The following is a 22,625-nucleotide window of genomic DNA, read 5'->3' on the forward strand; positions in this document are numbered from 1 at the left end:
AGATGGGCAGCGATCAAGTACAGCAAACAGGACAAAGGTGAGAAGGGAGGGAAGGATTTGATAGCAAGGGCTGATTATCAAGGAAAGCAGAGTTGCAGTGCAGGTCCGGAAAAGCTTGGCAGAAATGGAGGCTGAAGGCATGGCTTGAGAGCAGAGGAAGAGAGAGGACACTCTGTGGAGAGCATACCGTATTTTTCGCTCCATAGGGCGCACCGGACCATAGGGTGCACCCAGTTTTTAGGAGGGGAAATCAAGAAAAATAATCTTATTTCCCCCCCAGCCCCAAAGAGCAGTGTACAGAATGCGTGCAACCTCTCCCTGCCGGAGGGGTTGCGCGTGGCTATGGCACAAGCCAAGGCAGCCAGTGGGATGGATCCCACTGGCCTGTTTTGGCTTCCTCTTTAGCCCCACGCAACCTCTCCCTCCCGGGAGAAGCTGCGTGGGGCTAAAGAAGCCATAGCCCCGTGCAGCCTCTCCCTGCCGGAGGGGCTGCGCGTGGCAATCCCTGAAGCCTGGAGAGCGAGAGGGCTTCAGCGAAAGCAACACGAAGCCTCTGGAGCACAGAGGGAGTGCTCCCTCTGCGCTTGGGAGGCTTAGCATTGCTATCGCTGAAGCCAAGGAGCCTGCATTCGCTCCATAGGACGCACATACATTTCCCCTCAATTTCTGGAGGGGAAAAAGTGCGTCCTATAGAGCGAAAAATACGATAGTTAAAAAACAGGGACAAGGATGGGAGTGGGAGAAGGGAATGGGCCGCTGAGAGCTCACAGGCGTGGATGGAGCCGAAAGCAAGGGGACAGTATGCCAGGGAACCTGGAACCGATGTGGGTGGCAAATGGAGACACTGGCAGAAAACCCCAGAGGGCAGATGTGTAGGCAGAACTCTGGAAAAATCCCCAAGCTGAAGAGACTTACCCTACATGCTCCCAAGGCTGGGCTGCTCCTAATTGACAGGAGAAGCTGACCCAACAGAACCCCTTGACTTCACAAATCGAACAAGCACACTAGGACATTCGGTGGACCCTTCATTGTGGTAGCAACTGCTCCCCAGTGAAGCCAGCTAAGCTACTTAACTACAACAAGGGAGGTCAGGAAATGAAGACACGTTTGGTCACTACGGCTAATGCCTTTCCTGGCCTGTGCTGACTGTTCCTGGCTCTTATAACACTTATGGCTCCTTTCTATTCCCCCCTTGAACAATTCCTTTGCGGGGGAAGGATAGACATAATATAAACATCAATAATAAATATTCATTGGGCAAGGAGGCATCTGAACACAACAATGTTCATGTGTCAGTGTTAACATGCCCCCCTGCAAGCAGCAGGTATACACATATCAAAACCACAGCTAACCCTCCCCCCCCCGAGCGCCAGATCGTGAAGATCAGCGGGTTCAGCTGAGCACACTGAAACATGGCTGCTTTCAGCGAGCGGTGACATCTGGTAACCCAGTCCCCAGAGCTTCATTTGTTTGCGGCTGAATTTTGCTGCCCTGCTTACAGCGGGTTAACGAAGCTCCTCAGAATTTGGACATGGGAAACAAACACTGGCAGCTCAGTAAGGGCACCGAGGGAGGAAAGAGCGGAGAGCGACGCACGCCAAAGCGGCTTCCTTACCCATCCCTCCTTTGATCGGGTTCTCTCTGGCTGCATTCCGCGAGGGGTGCAAGGCTTTGGATCAATCTGTCAAACAAGGGAGAGGGTGAAACAGGAGGCAGGGCAAGCCAGAGTTTAGTCTGAAACGAAAAGGAGACCCAAAGCTGGCTTTGCCCGATGCTGGCGTTCAAACAAGCAAGCTGAGCGGAGACCCGGAGGTCCTGCCCTCCTGTGGACAGCTGAAACCGTCTCTCAAGAAGCCCACAGGGGCAAATCTAACACAGGCAGATGTGTCCCAACTCAGCACAGTCATGTTCTCTAAAGGCAGCCACCAGGCTATGTGGCAGGAGGAAAGAAGGGATGGCAGGGCCTTTAAATCAACGCACAGCTGAGAGACCAGCAATGTTTAGCTCCTCCTCTCCTTGTACATTCTAATCAGTCGTTACAAGAAACTGCTAACGAAGAACTTGTGCCCAAGCCTCCTTTCTTTCTTCTTTCTGAAGGAGCGTCTCCACCCCCATCGTCCAGCCCGGACACTGAGGTCCAGCACCGAGGGCCTTCTGGCGGTTCCCTCCCTGCGAGAAGACAAGTTACAGGGAACCAGGCAGAGGGCCTTCTCGGTAGTGGTGCCCTCCCTGTGGAACACCCTCCCACCAGATGTCAAAGAGAACAACAACTACCAGACTTTTAGAAGACATCTGAAGGCAGCCCTGTTTAGGGAAGCTTTTAATGTTTGATGTATTACAGTATTTTAATATTTTTTTGGGAAGCCGCCCAGAGCGGCTGGGGAAGCCCAGCCAGATGGGCAGGGCATAAATAATAAATTATTATTATTATTATTATTATTATTATTATTATTATTATTATTATTATTATTCCTCCTCCTCCTCCTCCTCCCCAATCCCTTTTCCACGCCATGTCTTTGAAATCCCTGAGGGCAGGGACTGATTTGGAAGCTGCCCTGGGAGCCTTTTAGTTTCGTTTTGCTCAAGAGCCGAGTAAAAATGCTTTGGATAAATACAGGCAGGCTAGGAAACTGTGAATCAAAGTGGACCTACCAGTCGCTCTCAGGGCTGGCTGCTTGCCCACTCCTCCCTAGCGTGTGAATGGCCACTCGCCTGCGAGTCAGGGCTGGCAAGGACCAGGGCAGTGACGCTGCTGCAAACTGGAAAGAGAGCTGGGCCTTAATCCCCTTCGGGAAACTGATGGGCAGGTTGTCAGGTCCAACGCTGGTGGACCGATTTGCAAGCCTGCCACACTTTCATTTCGCAAGAGCATGACAGCAGCCCCCTGCCAGACTTCGCAAATCCAAGAGACAGCAGAACACACAAGGGCAGCTTAACCTGGTGCGCGGCCCCCTGACCAAGAGATACTTTGGGGTGGTAGCAATTCCAAAAACAGGAAAGGAGGGTTCATCTAGCAGTCAAGCGGAGAGGGGAATCTCGCTGTTCTCCACCCATGATATCGTGAGCAGATGTTAAGGTATGGGGGAGAGCATGTAAAAGAAAGATAAAAACCTATTCTTGTATGCCACGACAGCAGCAAGGACTATGTTAGCCCAGAATTGGAAAACAGAAGTAATACCAACTATTACTGAATGGCAGTTCAAAATGATTAATTATGCGGAACTGGCTAGAATATTGGGGAGAATAAACGATCAGCATGAACAAAAGTTTTATGAAAATTGGAGTAAACACTTGGATTATATAAGAGACAACTGTAAATCTTTAAAGACACTGGCAGGATTTGATTAATGTCAACAGCTTATGATCAAATAGATAAATGTATAAAATACGTGACATAATGAAAATATATGATACTTACCGAAGGGGAGGAAGGAAGTCCAAAGCTCAATAGAGCTAATGTTATGTATGAGATGTATTAATACAATGAATGTATTGGAATGTATGTTTGATGAAAACTAATAAAAATTTAAGTTGAGAACATATAAGAGAAGTGCTGAAAGTTCTCCTAAAAGCCGAGTACTAATTAGGTTTGGCCTCAGTTCAGTCACATATGGAAGGAGCAATTGCTCAACCAAAGCTTTTAATTATTCAGTCAGTCACAGTCACAGTTGCCTGCTTAGCTTAAGAAATAACTGGAAAAGCAATCACTCCCCCACCCCACCCAAAACTTACATTTCGGCCATCTAATGTGTGAGGCCTGCTGGCCAGGACTGTCCCCACACAATTGGGATCTTTGAATTTGACGAATCCAAACCCTCGCGACTGATTCGTCGTCTTATCTTTCATTATAACACAGTCGACAACTTCCCCATACTGGGAAAAGTAGCTGCGGAGAGTTTCTGTTGAAGAAGCACACACACACACACGCATTTTGTTGAGGACGATTTGCCGGGAGACAGAACGTGGGCCGAGACGGAAATAAATGCACCCCCACAACACATGGTCTCAAGCTGGCTTGCACTTTTTTTGAGAACATAAGGAAAGCCCGCAGCCAACAGCCCATCTAGTCCAGCATTCTGTTCTCGCAGTGGTGAACCAGAAGCCTGTGGGAAACCCGCAAGATGGCAGACATAGCCCCGGCAGGGCAACCAAAATAAATGCTTGAAGTATTCGTTACCTTAAAATGGGTTCCCAGCCATTCAGTGCTTTGAGAAGCAGCGGAACGCTGTTCAGAACAGACTCGTAGGGTCCACAGAAGGACAGCTTAATGGTGGAGGCAAGAGAGCCAAGGCACAAGGAGCAATTTGTAGTTATAGGGAGGCTTGTTTTAATAAGGCTTGAGGATTTGTGCTCTCACTCGCTAACCACTATCCTCCCAGTAGCTCCCCACCCCCAGCTCTCAGACAAGCAACCCATCTTGCCGGGCACATCTGAGGCTGCACTGGCCTCAGGGAAACCCAAATGCTTTGGCCTGAGGCAGCCCTCCCAAAGCCACGATACAACGAGAGCAGCAGCCCAGAGGTAGGGGATCTGAACCTCCGTAAGATGTGCATGGTCAATTGAGGAAATGATTACCTTGCGTGGTACTCCAGTCAAGGCCACCCACAAACAGCTTTCTGGAATTCAAAGAACACAAAGGTTAGTATCTGCTCTGTGTATCTGCCCCTTGAAATCTTGACAGCCCACAATCTACATACACGCTCTTCTAGAAAGGTGCTATACCATAATAGGCAGTGTGCAGCAGTGTGTGCATGCTTTGTAGATTGTAAATGTAGTACTACCCAAGGGTTACCTCAGCACTTTTACTTACCTTATGAACAAACGTGTCAGAACAAAGCAAAATTTCTTATTGATCATTACTCCACCACACCATTGCAAAAGCACAATATTAAGAATGTACGGAGTGCTGGTTTATATATAGAGATATATTGTGAAAAGATGTGCCAATACTTTACAGTCTGAATCTCATTCCACTCAGCTGCCCTTTGAAGAAAGCCTTTGTTCTGTCCCTTTTACCAAGACTAAAACAGAGGTAGCAGTTTCCCAAGGCAACCCAGAAAGGTCACAGCTCAGCTGATATTTCAACTTCGATCTCTCGCTAACACCCTATTCACTAGACCACAAAGGCCCCGGAAAGCCATTCTGGCAGGCCGTTTGTTTCCCCTAAACTGATTCAGACAAACCGTTTGCGCCTCGGGAATTGAACTGCATCCCGGGGAGGTGTCCAGCAAGCAATTCACTACCGGCAGCAACAACTTTTTGCAAGTGCCCTTTTATATTTTGCAGGCGGCGAGGAAGGACCTCACAGCTGCTGCAGTGCTCAAGCGACCTACTCAACAAGTCCACCTAGCCTATGCCCAGCTTAGGGCTTGAACTGCCAGCAGAGGGCCTGGCAGGCTCTCCATCAAGAATACCTCCTCGGTTTTCTAGACGCACTCCTGCCAGCACTAGAACCTTAGGTGCACGGTAACGTAACGGTGTAATTTGAACACTAACGCTGTCATATGAGCATGGGAACACTAGGACTGTGGCTCATTAGGGCTTCGAAGCCAATGGAACTATTACAGTCAAAGAGTGTGCCATGGGGCAGGGAGAGGCAGAGCCCGGGTGCTCCAGGGGTTCTTCAACCCCACCAGCCCCAGCCATACATCAGGGATGATAGGTGCTGGAGTTTAGCAACACCTGAAGAGCCACAGGTTCCCTATCCTTCCCACCTGGGGCATTTAAGCTTTTTGTGCCCTATCCCTCTATGCTAGAGATGCACACCTGAGCCCTCCCTGTGAATGCACTCTCCGCTTGCTGGGCAGAAAAATATTTTCATTGTTTTAAGCTCCAGCGCCGGAACAGACAAAGCTCATCATTGTACCCCACAAGGAGAGTCAATCTTCAGTCTAAGTGCCACATGTAAAAAAACAACAACCCCAAGGACATAACTCTACACACACACACACAATTTTTGGGGATACATATGCCTCCCCCGGGGACGCGGGTAGCGCTCTGGGTTAAACCACAGAGCCTAGGACGTGCCGATCAGAAGGTCGGCGGTTCGAATCCCCGCGATGGGGTGAGCGCCCGTTGCTTGGTCCCTGCTCCTCCCCACCTAACAGTTCAAAAGCACGTCAAAGTGCAAGTAGATAAATAGGTATCACTCCAACGGTGTTTCAGTGTGCTGCTGTGGTTTGCTGTGGCTTAGTCATGCTAGCCACATGACCCGGAAGCTGTATGCCGGCTCCCTCGGCCAGTAAAGTGAGATGAGCGCCGCAACCCCAGAGTCGGTCACGACTGGACCTAATGGTCAGGGGTCCCTTTACCTATCCCTCCTCCACAATAAAGGATTCTCTTCGCTCCCCCATTAACACAAGCAGATACCTGAACAAGGCCAAAAAACACTGGGCCTTGGTTCTAGGTTCTACCCACACATTGGGATTCCTCTGCCGCCGCCGCCTCCCAAGCCAAAGGATCTTCAAGGCCACTGAAGTATGAGAAAATCCTTCCACCTCAGTTCACGCTTTCTCATGCTCGCTTTCATTAAGGCAAACAGTACCATCCATCAGCAATGCAAACGGCAACACGCTCCGCTTGCACGCCATATGGGTGGGAGAGGGACTGTTGGGAAAACACCAGCGGCAGAGACAAAGGCTTCCCTCAAAGGTGCAGCAATTCAAGACCCAGGCGCCATCAGCTTCCCATCACCTCCAGCACCAGGATACAGCTCAGACTGACAGATGTTAAAAATCCGCCCCCCACCCTCCTCCAATTAACAAAGTTTACCCCTCAAGGGTATAGAATCATAAAATTGTAAAGTTGGAAGGACAGCTATGCCTATTTATCTTGTTCCCCCAAACACTCCTGGGGTGGGAAAGAGAACAGAGCAAGCAATTAACTCTTGGGGTTTTTATTGACAAAAGGAAGGTTGGCAACTTTTGGTTTCAACTGGATGCCCAGTTCTGGACAAGAGCAAGCTTTCAGTTCATATTACATTCAGTCCTGAGACCCACTTTTTGGAGGGAGGTACAGAACAGGGGGCAGGGGAAGGCAGAATCAGAGATGTCTCTGAGCACATGCTCAGCTAAGGAATTGGCTTTCAGTAACAGAATTGAACTCAGCTGTCACTGGGCTAAGAGGAGGCAAAACCACAAATAGAGGAACAGACCTCCTGGCTGGCAAACAAGTTGTTAGTGAATCCCCAAACACAATGACATGATTAACCCCACAGGTGGGGGAGCCAGGTGTATGGCAGGAGCTGTTGAAAGGAAACTTAAGCACCACAAAAACATCTAATTGTGCGTGTGCTTCTCTAGGGAAGCAGGAAGTCTTCGGCGCAGCGCAAACGTGGCTCAGGTTAAAGCAGGCTCAAGCCAGACAAAAGAGGGAGGCCAGGCTATAGGTCTCTTAAGTGGCCCTCACCAGCCTTCCCTAACCTGGTGCCCTCCAATGCAATGGGTTACAACCCCAAACAGCCCCAGCCAGCTTGGCTGCATGACGCTGAAGTTGATGGGAGGTGCAGTTCAAAACATCTGGAGGGCACAAGGTAGGGGAAAGCTGCTTTCCAGGGTCTCAGGCAGATGGGTCCCAAATAAGCTGGTACTTAACACTGTTTAAACTAACAATGTCAGGGACTTGGGTTGGGACCTTCTGAATGCAAAGCGGATGGCGGTCCCTGCCCAGACATGTTCACCCATGTGGATAAAGAAGTCAAATAAGCACACTGTTTTTGTCTTAATTATGAGAAACAGTTCAGCAATAATGAGAGATACGACAATGGCAAAATGACAAGCACACCGGCTGGGATGCAGAGCTGTAACACAAAGCAATCTTCCCCACTGGCGGGGGGGGGGGTGTGGAGTTACACTGAAAGTGTTATCTATAGATATTTTACAAATAAATACATGCATGTTTAAGAACAAGCATAAAATCCCTTGCTGATCTTAACCCAGCAGCTATGTTGTGTCGATTAACTTGTGGCTGAGAGGATTTGTCTCCTCAGCTGGTGCTAAACTACTCTCTCTTTTACTCAGGATTCTAGCCCTCATGGTACAAGATGATGTACACAACCATGCAGACCATGCTTGGAAAATACTCCCGTCTGCGGCCCAGCATTAATTGTGCCTCTCTACTGCTCATTACAGAAGCATCCTTCTCCTCTATCACCAATTATGGTTTCCCAAAAGCATACGGAGAGCAGGTGTAGTGTGTATCAGTGTTAGAAACTCAGATATATAAGCTGGGCACCAAATGGCTCCTTAAACTAGAGTGGCAGTCACCATAATGGAATGCAGAGTTGTAGTTTTCAATACAGCTTTTTTGATCCCGAAATTAATTCTGATTGCGCAGATAAAATATAATGGGTAGGATTCTACGGGATGTGTTGTTGGTGTGTGAAAAGTCAAGATCGAAGGATCCCCAGGCATGAACCTCCAGGTGATGGAGACGTCAGGTGCTATCCTGGTGCCTGAGCATCTTCACTTGGTTGCAAGTGGCCAATAGCCAGGTGCATAATGCGCCTGGCAAATTTTGAATGCTGGTATGTATATGTCCATGGGACACGGGCGGCACTGTGGGTTAAACCACAGAGCCTAGGGCTTGCCGATCAGGTCGGCGGTTCGAATCCCCGCAATGACGGGGTGAGCTCCCATTGCTCGGTCCCTGCTCCTGCCAACCTAGCAATTCAAAAGCACATCAAAGTGCAAGTAGATGTAAAAAAACAACAACCCCAAGGACATAACTCTACACACACAATTTTGGGGGATACATATGCCTCCCCCGGGGACGCGGGTAGCGCTCTGGGTTAAACCACAGAGTCTAGGACTTGCCGATCAGAAGGTCGGCGGTTCGAATCCCTGCAATGGGGTGAGCTCCCGTTGCTTGGTCCCTGCTCCTCCCCACCTAGCAGTTCAAAAGCACGTCAAAGTGCAAGTAGATAAATAGGTACCACTCCGGCGGGAAGGTAAACGGCGTTTCCATGCGCTGCTCTGGTTCGCCAGAAGCGGCTTAGCCATGCTGGCCACATGACCTGGAAGCTGTACGTCGGCTCCCTCGGCCAGTAAAGCGAGATGAGCGCCGCAACCCCAGAGTCGTTCACGACTGGACCTAATGGTCAGGGGTCCCTTTACCTTTTTATGTATCCAGCAGAAGAAAGCCAAGAGCCAGGGCTCTACCTCATAACAGCAACCCAACCTACAAATGCAATACAATACAACATGTGACCCTTGGTGGGTAGGAGAGGGCAACATCATGTACCCTTCTCCCATGACACCACAGCAGTAATGAGGACAACACTTGACGTCACAATGTTGCTGCTTCATCTACAATTCATTCACTAAGGGAGAACTCTGGTCTCCACCACCGCCACCCAACCCCAAGCAAAGACGAACCAAGCCAGTGTGGTGTAGTGGTTAAGAGCGGTAGTCTCGTAATCTGGTGAACCGGGTTCGATTCCCCGCTCCTCCACATGCAGCTGCTGGGTGAACTTGGGCTAGTCACACTTCCCTGAAGTCTCTCAGCCCCACTCACCTCACAGAGTGTTTGTTGTGGGGGAGGAAGGGAAAAGAGAATGTGAGCCGCTTTGAGACTCCTTAAAAGGAGTGAAAGGCGGGATAGCAAATCCAAACTCCTCCTCTTCTTCTTCTTCAAGCAGACCTCCCCATGCAGAGAAGGCAGTTCTTTTTATATCTCTTTCTCTGGGCACCAAGATAAAAGAACTACCCTACCCGATGACTAATGGCTTTGTCTTGTCAACTTGATCCAGAAAACTGGATCTACTCTGCAGGCGAGCCACACCCTGAGGATGGTTGCCATCAGACAGACGAGTCTCGCTGGAAGCTAGTTCTAAGCGCCACGGGAGGCTGAGCAACAACAGGTTCTTTGAGGGAAATTTTGCTGCACAGGAGACTTATGACAGCATCGTGAACTTCCATCACTGCTGGTATCGCCAGGAAGGTAGAACTGGAACCCAGTGTCTAAGGCTTGCTTTGCATGTGGAGTGACCCAGGTTCGATCCAGGTCGACACCTCCAGTTAAACAGGAGCAGCTGATGTAAAAGGCCCCTTCTGAGCCCCTAGAAAGCCACTTCCTGTTGGGGTATAAAACACTGGGCAGGATGGACAAATAGCCTGACCTGGTAAAGGCAGCTTTCAATGCTCCTATGATCTCTAATGCAGGCAGGATGCAGTGGAGGCAGGGGAAAGTACTCTATTATTAGTATTAGTATTATTGCTGCTGCTGCTGCTGCTTTACCATCTGGCGAACTAGAGCAGCGCACGGAAACGCTGTTGACCTTCCCACCGGAGCGGTACCTATTTATTTACTTGCACTGGTGTGCTTTCGAACAGCTAGGTTGGCAGGAGAAGGGACCGAGCAACGGGAGCTCACCCCGTTGCGGGGATTAGAACCGTGACCTTCTGATCAGCAAGTCCTAGGCTCTGTGGTTTAACCCACAGCGCCACCCGCATCCCAGCCCTTGCTTAAGATCAGACAAATTCAGGTTTATCCGAGCTCTTGAAATCTACCACTGGGAAAACAGACATCTAACAAAAAGAACTTTCCTTTTTTTTTTTTAACTAGTGCAGAGTTCAGGGCAGCTTTCCGTGCAAACGCATAAATACCGCTCCAAGTGTTTCAGCTCGCTTTAATAATGCGCAGTGCCCATCAATGGCTGTGCAGAAAGCACAGAGTGTGCCTACGGAGGAGGGTTGTCCAGGGACATCAATACCGAGAGATGTCACCACCACTGTTAGCAAGGCAGGACTCCAGCGCTCACCCACAATCTTATCACAAGCTTGGCTGAAGCAGGCATCAAGAGATGCCCAAGCAGAGTCCCAACCGCACAGGTCTAATGAATACTTGAGAGGCACCCTATTATTCACCAATGAAAGGGGGAGAAGCAACTTGTGTGGAACTAATGGCTACACTGGAGGGGTACTACTTAATTCTTGGATGTCAGGTGTGTGTGACTAAAACAACTTGCATGCAAGGAAGTTCACGTGCTGAAATATAATCTATTGATGAAGCACACTCATTCTAGAGGGCTAAGGCAATTTGAGGATGTTGACGCTAGGAATCTTTTCCACATACAAAACGCTTTCCCATTCTCATTGACTTGCAAAAATTCGGAAAGGTAGAGAGCATTAAGATTCCCATGTTACAAAAAACTGAGGCTGAGATGTTGCAAGTGGCACAAGGTCACCCAACAGAAATGACAATAAATGACAAACTATGGATATGGGGTTGGTTTTACTTGTCCCTGACCCTCCTCTGGCATGATCCCTAACACATTAAATCCCATTTCCCCCCTTTTACTGAGCAGCCAACATTCCATTAAAATTACTGTACCCCCCCCCCCGCCTCAAAACATATCCTAAGCCAAGCATCTCTCTGCAAGGAGGAGGGACTTTGAAATCTTTTCAGTCTTCCAGCTCTATTGTAAATTATTTCTGGCCACCTTGACAAATATTCAGACAAAAAAAAAAAAAGTGCAGGGTTTTCTGAGGTCAAGCAGAGCAGCTGTATGTAAATAAAGTGTGGCTATTTATACACAGCTCCATAGATTGCCACAAGCTAAGACAGTTTTGGCCTTTGGCTTTGTGTTAGATGGGATTCTGGTACACTGAGCAAATGCAGAACAAACTGCCGCTGCAGCCTGAAGATGGCATGGAGAAATAAATAAATAAACAGACCACGAGAGAAGCAAGCTACCTTGCACCAAACCGTTCCAACAAAACCTCTCATCTTCCAGCGCTCGGTCACTGCCATCTTAACTATTTTACCAGCAGCTCATCTCCTATGCCATGGGGAACCGGGTTTGCTTGACCCTTCATTTTAAGCAACACTTTCCTTAATGCGAAAACAAAATGCTACTAACAACAGCAACAACAACAAGGAACAGGTACTTCTACATACCTAACTGAAAGCCCTAAGGAACAGGGCAGCAAAGCACAGAAAAGCAATCCATATTATTTATAGGCTCTCGCTCCCTTGGATTATTTTGGGCTCCACCGGAAGGTCGAGATAGAAATTTAATAAATAAATAGTTTTAACGGCCATGGAGAATTTTCTCCGGCTAGATGCAGTCCAATTCAGACTGATTTGGTACTAAGCACCACTGAGCTTGCTGCTGAGGAACCATATGTAGGATTTGGATGAGCACCCTCCGACTTTTGGTTTTAGGTCCTGTGCCATTTTTATGAATTTGCTGTATGTGAATTGTGTGCTAAGCATCCAACAAACGGCCCTCCTCTTTTTTTTGCATTGGGCTGCATCAGATGCAGCGCCAAACCATGGTGTGGCCGACATGGGTGAATAGAAGAAGAAGAAGAAGAAGAAGAGGAAGAAGAAGAAGAAGAAGAGGAGGAGGAGTTTGGATTTGATATCCCGCTTTATCACTACCCGAAGGAGTCTCAAAGCGGCTAACAATCTCCTTTCCCTTCCTCCCCCACAACAAACACTCTGTGAGGTGAGTGGGGCTGAGAGACTTCAAAGAAGTGTGACTGGCCCAAGGTCACCCAGCAGCTGCATGTGGAGGAGTGGGGAATCGAATCCGGTTCACCAGATTACGAGACTACCGCTCTTAACCACTACACCACGCTGGCTCTCCAAAGGACAGCCTTAAAGGAGCCTTGGGCTTGCGCGCTCCCTCTCCTCGCTCTGTGTGCATGGCAATTCTGTCCCTCATTTGCTTCCAGGAAAGGATGCAATTGCTGAGCACGAGGTGAGGAAGAAGGGCAAGGATGCAACAGCAGCACAAGCACCTTTTATCAGATTCGGCCAGTATGCAGGCTGCAACCCATTTCTGGATGGAGACAGTTTGGCAACAATCACCCATGCTCTGTTACCTGAGATGGATGTGGGATTGCCTCTGAAAATGGCCTGGAAGATGCAGTTGGTCAAGAAAAGCACCGCAAGATTAACTGGGGCTAATCTAGTCTGTTTCTGTGCTCCATTTAAACCTTTAAGGCTCTAAATAACTTCAGACTAAGTGACCTGGAAGGCCACCTTCTCACATACATACCTGCCCACACCTTACGATCCTCTTTGGAGGGCCTGTTCCAGCTGTCCCTGCTGAATGAAGCAAGGCAGGCAACTACCAAGGAGAGGAGAGGGCACTTTGGTGAAGCAATAGCCTTCCCAGAAAGGCTCACCCAGTGGCGTAACATGGGTTGCCAAAGCCCGGGGCGAGGCAAGTAACCTTGGCACTGTCTATCGATAGGCGGGAACTAAGGGGCAAAAGCTAAGCAACATACCCGAGTAGCAGCCGTGGCGTCCCGTGAGCACTGAGCATGGCAGAGAATGGAATGGGGGATTGGTCGGGAGCAGGGTTCTTTCCAAAGCCCGTGCAGAGGACATTGGGAGATTTAAATGTGAGAGGGAGGGCACACTATTTTTAAAATTTATTACAACTACTTTCTTTTGAAATTTTGCACCCCTAAGAATATTTACGCCGCTAGCAACCGCCCCTGTGACCCCACCAATGCTACGCCGCTAGCCACTCGCCTAGTAAAATTTCGTGATCTTTCTGGTGACAGGTGAATATAATTTTTTTCTAACCAGCCCTTTAAAATTACTTAAGTAATTTAGACCTCTGTTTTTTAATGGTGGGGTGCATCAAGTTGTGTTGTGTTGATGCTGTTCTTGAATGGCTTGATGTTTTACTTTGCATTTTAATTTTTTTATAACTTATTTACTGTACGTCACCCAGAGAACTTTATGTTATGGGATGCCCTGCTAACACAGCAAACAAACGAAATTAAATCAGAGGCTCCTTGCAGGCTCTCTCTATCTCTCTCAGAAGCAAACCAAGCTCTGCCATTGTGCCTAAAATCAGCCCATTCCTATTGCATTATCTTTCTGTTCACCACAGAAGAAAAACACTTTCCTATGAAACCACAAATAACCAGCAAGCTACAAATAAGCTTACAAATCCAATTTATTAAAATAACACAGATTATTCTGGCCACATTTACTGTGCCACATTCCACAGGATCAGGAAATTAAAAAAACCCATTTGCTATTAGAATTTTATAAGGACACCCAGAATCAACAGCACCCGTAACGTTGAGAATTTTGCTGTTGCTAACTGACATCAGGATCTAGCACTTGTTAGGCCAACAAGCAAAGAGCATTCCTTGAATCATTATGAAGGAAGTCTAGAGGAAATCCAGTCCCACTTGCAATGGGTCTACAGGTTGCTTGTCCAGTCTCACATATACCTTGACCTAGACCAAGGGACGTGGGTGGCGCTGTGGGTTAAACCACAGAGCCTAGGACTTGCCGATCAGAAGGTCGGCGTTTCGAATCCCCACAACGGGGTGAGCTCCCGTTGCTCGTTCCCTGCTCCTGCCAACCTAGCAGTTCGAAAGCACATCAAAGTGCAAGTAGATAAATAGGTACCGCTCCAGCGGGAATGTAAACGGCATTTTCCGTGCGCTGCTCTGGTTCACCAGAAGCGGCTTAGTCCTGCTGGCCACATGACCTGGAAGCTGTACGCCGGCTCCCTCGGCCAATAAAGCGAGATGAGCGCCGCAACCACAGAGTCGGCCACCACTGGACCTAATGGTCAGGGGTCCCTTTACCTTTTTAGACCAATAATGGGGAACCTATGGCTCTACAGATGTTCATGAACTCCCATCATCCCTGACCATTGGCCATGTTGGCCATGTCCAACATCTGGAGGACCACAGGTTCCTTATCACTGACATAGGTGGTCTACACTTACCTATTTTAGTCTTTGTGGCCTTTTAAAAATAAATATTTACTGCATTGTTGCCTGAAGTGGATTTGCACTGGTCATAGGTGACTGCTAAGAACCTTTGGGCTTTTCAGTTACCGTATTTTTCGCACTATAAGACGCACCAGACTACAAGACGCACCTAGTTTTTGGTGGAGGAAAACCAGAAAAAAATATTCTGAATCTCAGAAACCAGAACAGCAAGAGGGATCGCTGTGCAGTGAAAGCAGCAATCCCTCTTGCTGTTCTGGCTTCTGGGATAGCTGCGCAGCCTGCATTCGCTCCATAAGACGCACACACATTTCCCCTTACTTTTTAGGAGGGAAAAAGGGAGTCTTAGAGAGCAAAAAATATGGTATATTTTTCACCTGAGGTGAAAAACAGCTCAGTTTAAAAATTTAAAATTCAGCTCATATGAACAAGGCTGATAGAAGCAGCTTGTTTCCTGCCATCTTGAGTGCTACTCTGACAATGGTAAGGCAGTATAGCTTATCAGTATTTTTCTTTTAAAAATTACTGCAGCAGCAACAACGTACCGTATTTTTTGCTCTATAAGACTCACTTTTTCCCTCCTAAAAAGTAAGGGGAAATGTGTGTGCGTCTTATGGAGCGAATGCAGGCTGCGCAGCTATCCCAGAAGCCCGAACAGCAAGAGGGATTGCTGCTTTCACTGCGCAGCGATCCCTCTTGCTGTTCTGGCTTCTGAGATTCAGAATATTTTTTTTCTTGTTTTCCTCCTCCAAAAACTAGGTGCGTCTTGTGGTCTGGTGCGTCTTATAGTGCGAAAAATACGGTACTTGATGTTTTACCAAGTAACAAAGACAGGGCCCAACCTCAAGACACTTAAAGCAGAAATGTCAACAGCGGCTTAGCAACACACTACAAGGAAAGAGCTTGCAAGGAATGAATGTCTTTAAGTGCATTTCAGATGGGAATACGAGTTAGCTTTATGAGGGATGGTGTAAGACTCAAGGAAAAGGTAGACTTTGATGAGAAAATGCTTCACAACTCACAGAGCAGAAATCTTCCCAATGAGTAGAACCCAAAGGACGAGCCATTCTTCTTGTCACATCCCCAAAAGTATTCAGATGACTGTCTACTTGTAACCCTGGCATAATGTTTATACTTTTGCCACCATGCTCATTCTGCATGCCGTACTCTTAAGCATGGGCCTGATAGTAGAAGAAACTTTATGATCAAACTGCTTGATATTAAACTAAATGTGAAGCAATGTGCGGAGGCGTAATCTAAATATTATAGGTAAAGGTAAAGGTACCCCTGCCCGTACGGGCCAGTCTTGACAGACTTTAGGGTTGTGCGCCCATCTCACTCAAGAGGCCGGGGGCCAGCGCTGTCCGGAGACACTTCCGGGTCACATGGCCAGCGTGACATCGCTGCTCTGGCGAGCCAGAGCCGCACACGGAAACGCCGTTTACCTTCCCGCCAGTAAGCGGTCCCTATTTATCTACTTGCACCCGGGAGTGCTTTTGAACTGCTAGGCTGGCAGGCGCTGGGACCAAGCAACGGGAGCGCACCCCGCCGCAGGGATTCGAACCGCCAACCTTTCGATCGGCAAGCCCTAGGGCGCTGAGGCTTTTACCCACAGCGCCACCCGCGTCCCTCTAAATATTATAGTTACTGGTTTTAAGCATCTTTTCCATTTTCAGCATAGTAAAGTTTCTTCGATTTCAGGCTATGTATGCTTATTTCCTATAGAATGGCAGCTTAGTGAGCTAGGGCTTAGATATATTCCCCCAGCTCTTTTCCTACATACTGTACTGCAGACATCCTGTTCAACATTTGGAGCACGGTGACTAAGGACGACATATACAAAGACTCAACCAGTGAGCTATTTTGAGGTTATAGATTAAAAGCATGAAATCCCTTAGAAGGCTTTACAAAAGTAAACCCCCCCTTTCTCACCCCCCCCTTCAAATTCAGCCATTCCCAGGATGGAAATTGATCTGTGGAAATCTGCCCGGGAACAAGAAATATAAAGGCACGTTGGGCACCCCAGGAGGTCTTATCTGCATGTGGCAGAGACGTAAAAAACGAGATACAAAAGAGAATCTTCTTTTTAAAGCCTTTATCCCTCCAGTGTGGGCTGCCTTGGACTCAGAGGCTGAAAGCAAAGCCATGCCTTTGCCAGCCGTGCTCAACACAAGAGGGGAAAGCTCCGTGCATCATGGGGCAGCATTGATGAATCACCAGTGTTCTTGTCCTACACAGGTTCTCAACCTCCTTCAACTGCAGGAAGGCGACTTAAGAGAGAGCAAAGGTCCGAATATGATGGCTTGTATAGGGTCACAAAGGGACAAGGAGGAGCATGGGTCAGCAACCAATGCCCCCCCTCCCCTCACAAAGTGTGCAGAGGGACCTCAGATAATAATTGGAGCGCTTCGCTCCAAACAGCAAGGAGCTGCCGCAGATCCCAACCTGATGACCTTGTGCCCCAGCTGCAGGGCCAGCTGCCAGCTGCTCCACAGCCTTAGATTTGTACTGCCAAGCTAGAAATCCATCACCCAAAAGGTAGCAAACAGGATGCCAGAGGATGTGGGGGTTTGGGGTGTGTGTGTTGTGAGAGGAACCCCAAAACCCATGTCAGAGGACAACAAATGACCTGATTAGGGAGCTGGATATGAGCCCACAATCTCACTACAATCTCGATCTATATCCACATGTTACCTAAGGAGTAATTTAAGAGCACCTGAGAGGTATTATCCCCAACAGTGTTATCACTGTATACACCAACATACGTCCTCAACAGTTGAATCACCTTCCTGTGTGTTTTGGAAGAAAAGGAATGGAACAAGTCCAGTACCTCAAGAATAAAAGCATACAGTATTCAGCATACAGTATGTTGAAAGAACCTTTCACTGCCATGTCTGCTCCAGCGTCCAATAATACAGGAGACAGATCTTTGCGTATCTGTTGTGAGCCCTCTGGTCTAATACAACCCACCCACTGGGGTCTCAAGGCCCAACAGCAGCCACCTCCCCATTGGAGGTTGTGCTCCAAGTCCCAATTCGCTTATCTGTAAGTAGCAATCACAGACCAAGAGCCCCCTAGAGAGAACCCTCCTCCAAGTTAGGACGGTGCCATATGGGCTTTCTGGAAGCACCTGGTTCAGTAATGTGGAAAGCGGGCTTTGGGCGCAACAGACCAAGCAAGGTTCTCGTTTTCCTGAAATCCATTTGTGCACTTAGCTCCCCCACCCCCTGGCTCTGCTGATGTTATATCCCACCCCATGCTCTCTTTCACCTTCTGGGGCCTTAACCCCCACAGTGCCCACCCATTATTATTTTGAATCCAACCCACCCTAATTAACAGCTCATCCTTTTGGCACAGAGAAAGGTTGGAGATAGATGGAGGGAGGATGGCTTTCGTTTCTCGCAGCTCCTCTCACCCCCCCCCCCAAAAAACTGGCCCTCTCCCAAGCCCTCAACTTCAATCCCACCCCCAAAATAGAGAAGAGTTAAGACCCCTTGACCCACCTTGCCCTGCAGTGCAGAGGGGGTAAGAGAGACAAGGGATAGAGGGTACAGAGAAGCGTGTGCTGGCCACGGGGGCAGGGGGGGGGTTCCTTTGGAGAAACTCCTGCCTCATAGCTGAAAAAGTAGGAAGGTTAACCCAGCTTCCTCCCTCCCCACCTCTTCCTGGGGGAGAGAAAGATCTGAAACTAAAGAGAAAGGTCCAAAATAAAGGGAAAATGAACATTATTAGGTGGTTGACTTTCAGCAGCCCTCCTTGCTGATCGTCGGCCCCCTCCCCAAAATTTATGGCTCTTGTCGCAGAGATAGATGGAAGGGGGAAAGCAGTAAGGAGGGTGGTTGCGAAGGGGGAGAAAGGCCCTTCCTTTTCACTGCAGGGTCCTCTGTTGGGGTGGGGATAGAGAGGTCACTCTCTTCTCCAGCCAAATCCAAGAAATCCCTCAACATCCAGGATAAAAAAAGAGAAAGACAGGTAAAGAAGAGAAGGGGCTGAGACCTGTCTCACCCAAACAGTAATAAGGTGTGAGAGTGTGGTCTTTTGGGGGGGGGTCTCCTTCTTTTTTCCTTCCCTTACAACAAGGCTACTATGTGAAAACAGAGGAAGAGGGGGTGTCCTCCCTGTGACCCCCACTTTCCCCCCACGTGACAGGGCCTTCCCCCTAAATAGTAAGAGTGGTCTTTTTTGGGGGGGCTCCCTCTTTCCCCCCTTACATCATGGCTACTATGTGGAAACAGAGGAAGAGGGGGTGTCCTCCCCGTGACCCCCACTCCCCCCCAAGTGTGGTCTTTTTTGGGGGGTGGGGGCTCCCTCTTTTCCCCCTTCCTTTACAGCAGGTCTACTATGTGGAAACAGAGGGGGTGTCCTCCCTGTGACCCCCACTTCCCCCAAGTGTGGTCTTTTTGGGGTGTGGGGGGGCTCCCTCTTTCTTCCCTTCCCTTACAGCAGGACTACTATGTGGAAACAGAGGGGGGTGTCCTCCCCGTGACATCCCCTCCCCCTGCCCCTCACACGTGACAGGGCCTTCCCCCTAAATAGTAAATGTGGTCTTTTAGGGGGCTCCCTCTTTTTCCCCTTCCCCCCAAGTGTGGTCTTTTTTGAAGGTGGGGGGCTCCCTCTTTCTTCTCTTCCCTTACAACAAGGCTACTATGTGGAAACAGAGGAAGAGGGGGTGTCCTCCCTGTGACCCCCACTTTCCCCCCACGTGACAGGGCCTTCCCCCTAAATAGTAAGAGTGGTCTTTTGGGGGGGCTCCCTCTTTCCCCCCTTAAAACAGGGCTACTACGTGGAAACAGAGGAAGAAGGGGGTGTCCTCCCCGTGACCCCCACTTCCCCCCAAGTGTGGTCTTTTTGGGGGGCTCCCTCTTTCCCCCCTTTCCTTACAACAGCGCTATGTGGAAACAGAGGAAGACGGGGGTGTCCTGCCCGTGACCCCCACTTCCCCCCACGTGACAGGGCCTTCCCCCTAAATAGTAAGTGTGGTCTTTGGGGGGGGCTCCCTCTTTCCCCCCTTCCCTTACAGCAGGGCTACTATGTGGAAACAGAGGGGGGGTGTCCTCCCCGTGACCCCCACTTCCCCCCTCGCCCTGCCCCCCCCACATGTGACAGGGCCTTCCTGCTTCTCCCCAAGTGTGGTCTTTTTGGGGGGGCTCCCTTTCTTCCCTTACAACAGGGCTACTTTGTGGAAACAGAGGAAGAAGGGGGTGTCCTCCCCGTGACCCCCACTTCCCCCCAAGTGTGGTCTTTTTGGGGGGCTCCCTCTTTCCCCCCTTCCCTTACAACAGCGCTATGTGGAAACAGAGGAAGAGGGGGGTGTCCTCCCCGTGACCCCCACTTCCCCCCACGTGACAGGGCCTTCCCCCTAAATAGTAAGTGTGGTCTTGGGGGGGGGGCTCCCTCTTTCCCCCCTTCCCTTACAGCAGGGCTACTATGTGGAAACAGAAAGGGGGGTGTCCTCCCCGTGACCCCCACTTCCCCCCCACGCCCTGCCCCCCCACACGTGACAGGGCCTTCCTACTTCTCCCCAAGTGTGGTCTTTTGGGGGGTGGGGGCTCCCTTTCTTCCCTTACAACAGGGCTAACAGAGGGGGGTGTCCTCCCCGTGACCCCCACTTCCCCCCCACGCCCTGCCCCCCCACACGTGACAGGGCCTTCCCCCCTCCCTCCCCCCCCTCACCCGATCTCGTCGGCGCTCCCCACGCTGTTCATGGCGGGGGCGCGAAGGCCCTGGGCCCGCTCGGCTGCCCCTCCGCCTCCTCTCTCGCCGCTGCCTCTTTCTGCTTCCTCCTTCGGCGCTGAGGTGAATCCGAGCGGGGTTTTGAGGGGGGGGGGGGGAAGAGAGGAGGCGGCGGCGGTTGTGGCCTCTGCTGAGGCGGCTTTCTCTCTCTCTTCTCTCCTTCCTCTCCGGCTCCTCCGCCGCCGCCTCTCCTCCTCCTCCTCTCGGGGCTTTTCCTATTTTACCTCACACAAGAGGGCCCCGGCGACCAGCAGCAGCAGCAGCGAGCGGGCGTCGCGCGCATGCGCAAGCGGCACGCACGCACACGCGCGCGCTCTCGCCCCCCTCCGCCTCCCGTTTCCCTGCGGCCGCCAACCGCCGCTCCCGGCCGGACAGCGCCGCACTGCGCTTGCGCCAAAAGCGCGAGGAGGAGACTCCACTCGCTTTCTTTTCCTTCCTACGCTCCACCCACTGTTCGCCATTGGCTTGGTTCTAAACGGGGTTTACCGCAGGGGCGGGAGGGCGACGCGGGGAGCTGAAGGGAGGAAGAGGCGGCGCGCACGCGCGTTGCTCGTCAAGGTGGGTTTTTTTCCGCGAAAGGCATTATGGGAGGTGTAGTTTTTTAAAACAATAATTCGTTAGTGTAGGCGGAGAAAACGTCTCGCCTTCCTAAAAGGATGATGGGAAGCGTAGTTTGTAGCCGCTCGCACGCAGAGCACGTCTTTGCGCCCGCCTGAGGGGTCAGAAAGAGGGGGTTAGAGGAGAAAGGGGCGCATGCGCTGAGGAAACATAGCGTATTTTGCCGCCGCAAGGCTTCATGGGGGTTGTAGTCCGTTGGGCTGAGGGGAGGAGAATGGAATTATTATAGGAAAAGTTTTCAGGCCATTTGTGTGTGGGGGGGGAGAATGTCTGTTTTAAGAGGATTAAATAGATTATAAGGGGGAAGGAAAATAAGCTTTTGGTGCCAGCTCCTCACAAAAGCCTTTTAGTAGGAAAGAGACACTCTGTACATGCTCAGAGACACCTTTTATCCTGAACTCACCTGTACGTGATTGTGCATGGAAACTAACCTACTGGGAAAAAAGTTTTAAAAATGCATTCACTGCTTGGCTCATTTGGCCTCTGGTGGCCCTCATAAAGTATTCCGTTTCCTCAGGGCCAGTATAAATTACATTATGGTGCATATTGGGGCAAATAAATAAATAAGCAAATAAATTTCACGTGGACCACGAATAAAACCTTGAGGGGTCTTGATGGAGACGTCGACCTAAGTGTGCAGCAGCCGTGACAAAGGCAAATCCCATGCCAGGGATAATAATAATAATAATAATAATAATAATAATTTATTATTTATACCCCGCCCATCTGGTTGAGTTTCCCCAGCCACTCTGGGGGAAAGGAGCTGAAAATAAAACCGCCAGTGCCATGAATGTCATCTTACAGATCTATAATATTATTATTAATAATAATTTATTATGTGTCCAGTTCTGGTCGCTTCATGTCAAAAAAAGGATATTGCAGAGTTTGGGAAAGTTTCGGGAAAGGGCAACAAAGGGGAAGGAGGAAAGGTTGCAGCATTGAGGATTATTATTATTATCATTATTATTAGTTTGGAGGAAAGGCGAGCCAGAGAGGCGACCCAAGACAGAATTATACGTGGCCTGCAGAAAGCAGACAGATACCATATTTTTTGCTTATACGTAAATCCAGCACTGGGTGAGTGCCTGCAAGAGTTATCCAGCAGGTGTCCCCTCGTTCCTTTCCCATTTGGAAATGGGCGTTGCAAAATGAGAGGGGGGAGGCATGGCATCACCCTTCCCTTTTCAACTCAGCACTCCTGAGATGCAGAGTCAGCTGTTTTCCCCTCCCCTTCGCCCCCCAGCTTCATCTATTTAAAGCCAACTTATTTAAAGTCCAAAGGAGTTCCTGCTGGGATCTGTTAAATCTCCAGCTCTCTCTTTCTCTCTCCAGCTCCAGCCAACATGACTTCCTCCTCCGAAACCGCCCAACCGATTTTCCTGGAAGGGGAGAACTGCAAGCTGTCCTGGAAAGAAGCGGCCGCAGGGTATGACACAACGGACACCCACCTGGAGATCATGGGGAAGCCGGTTATGGAACGCTGGGAAACTCCCTACATGCATTCCCTCGCCTCCGTGGCCGCTTCGAAAGGTAGGACGGTGCATTTACCGTATTTTTCGCT

At 49.6% G+C, this 22,625-nt stretch overlaps 2 protein-coding genes across 14 annotated transcripts in view; one reads left to right on the forward strand and one right to left on the reverse strand.

The window, feature by feature from the left end:
- Nucleotides 1-20,872, reverse strand: part of DAZAP1 (DAZ associated protein 1) — a 53,661-nt gene extending 32,789 nt beyond the window's left edge. For 3 of the 11 annotated variants that reach the window (XR_014506693.1, XR_014506694.1, XM_083421768.1), the window contains exons 1-4: nucleotides 20,387-20,756; nucleotides 4,576-4,616; nucleotides 3,733-3,899; nucleotides 1,616-1,681 (exon numbers count right to left, since the gene is read on the reverse strand). Coding sequence is in view for 6 of the 11 variants with exons in the window: in XM_083421768.1 (XP_083277894.1) it covers nucleotides 1,616-1,681; nucleotides 3,733-3,899; nucleotides 4,576-4,616; nucleotides 20,387-20,418 (306 nt within the window). In the remaining 5 variants the exon portion in view is untranslated. Of the gene's footprint in view, nucleotides 1-1,615; nucleotides 1,682-3,732; nucleotides 3,900-4,575; nucleotides 4,617-20,386 lie in introns of all 11 variants that reach the window. The other 8 variants (XR_014506692.1, XM_083421769.1, XR_014506691.1 and 5 more) reach the window with 7 other exon arrangements.
- The window catches only part of GAMT (guanidinoacetate N-methyltransferase), a 230,584-nt gene that overhangs the window by 197,365 nt on the left and 10,594 nt on the right, over nucleotides 1-22,625 (forward strand). For 2 of the 3 annotated variants that reach the window (XM_083421896.1, XM_083421897.1), the window contains exon 2: nucleotides 22,397-22,594. In XM_083421896.1, the coding sequence (XP_083278022.1) occupies nucleotides 22,397-22,594 (198 nt within the window). Of the gene's footprint in view, nucleotides 1-21,248; nucleotides 21,470-22,396; nucleotides 22,595-22,625 lie in introns of those variants that run through there. The other variant, XM_083421898.1, reaches the window with a different exon arrangement.

The sequence above is a fragment of the Podarcis tiliguerta genome, assembly GCF_965153285.1.
Source record: "Podarcis tiliguerta genome assembly, chromosome: 18".
NCBI classification, from domain to species: Eukaryota; Metazoa; Chordata; class Lepidosauria; order Squamata; family Lacertidae; genus Podarcis; species Podarcis tiliguerta.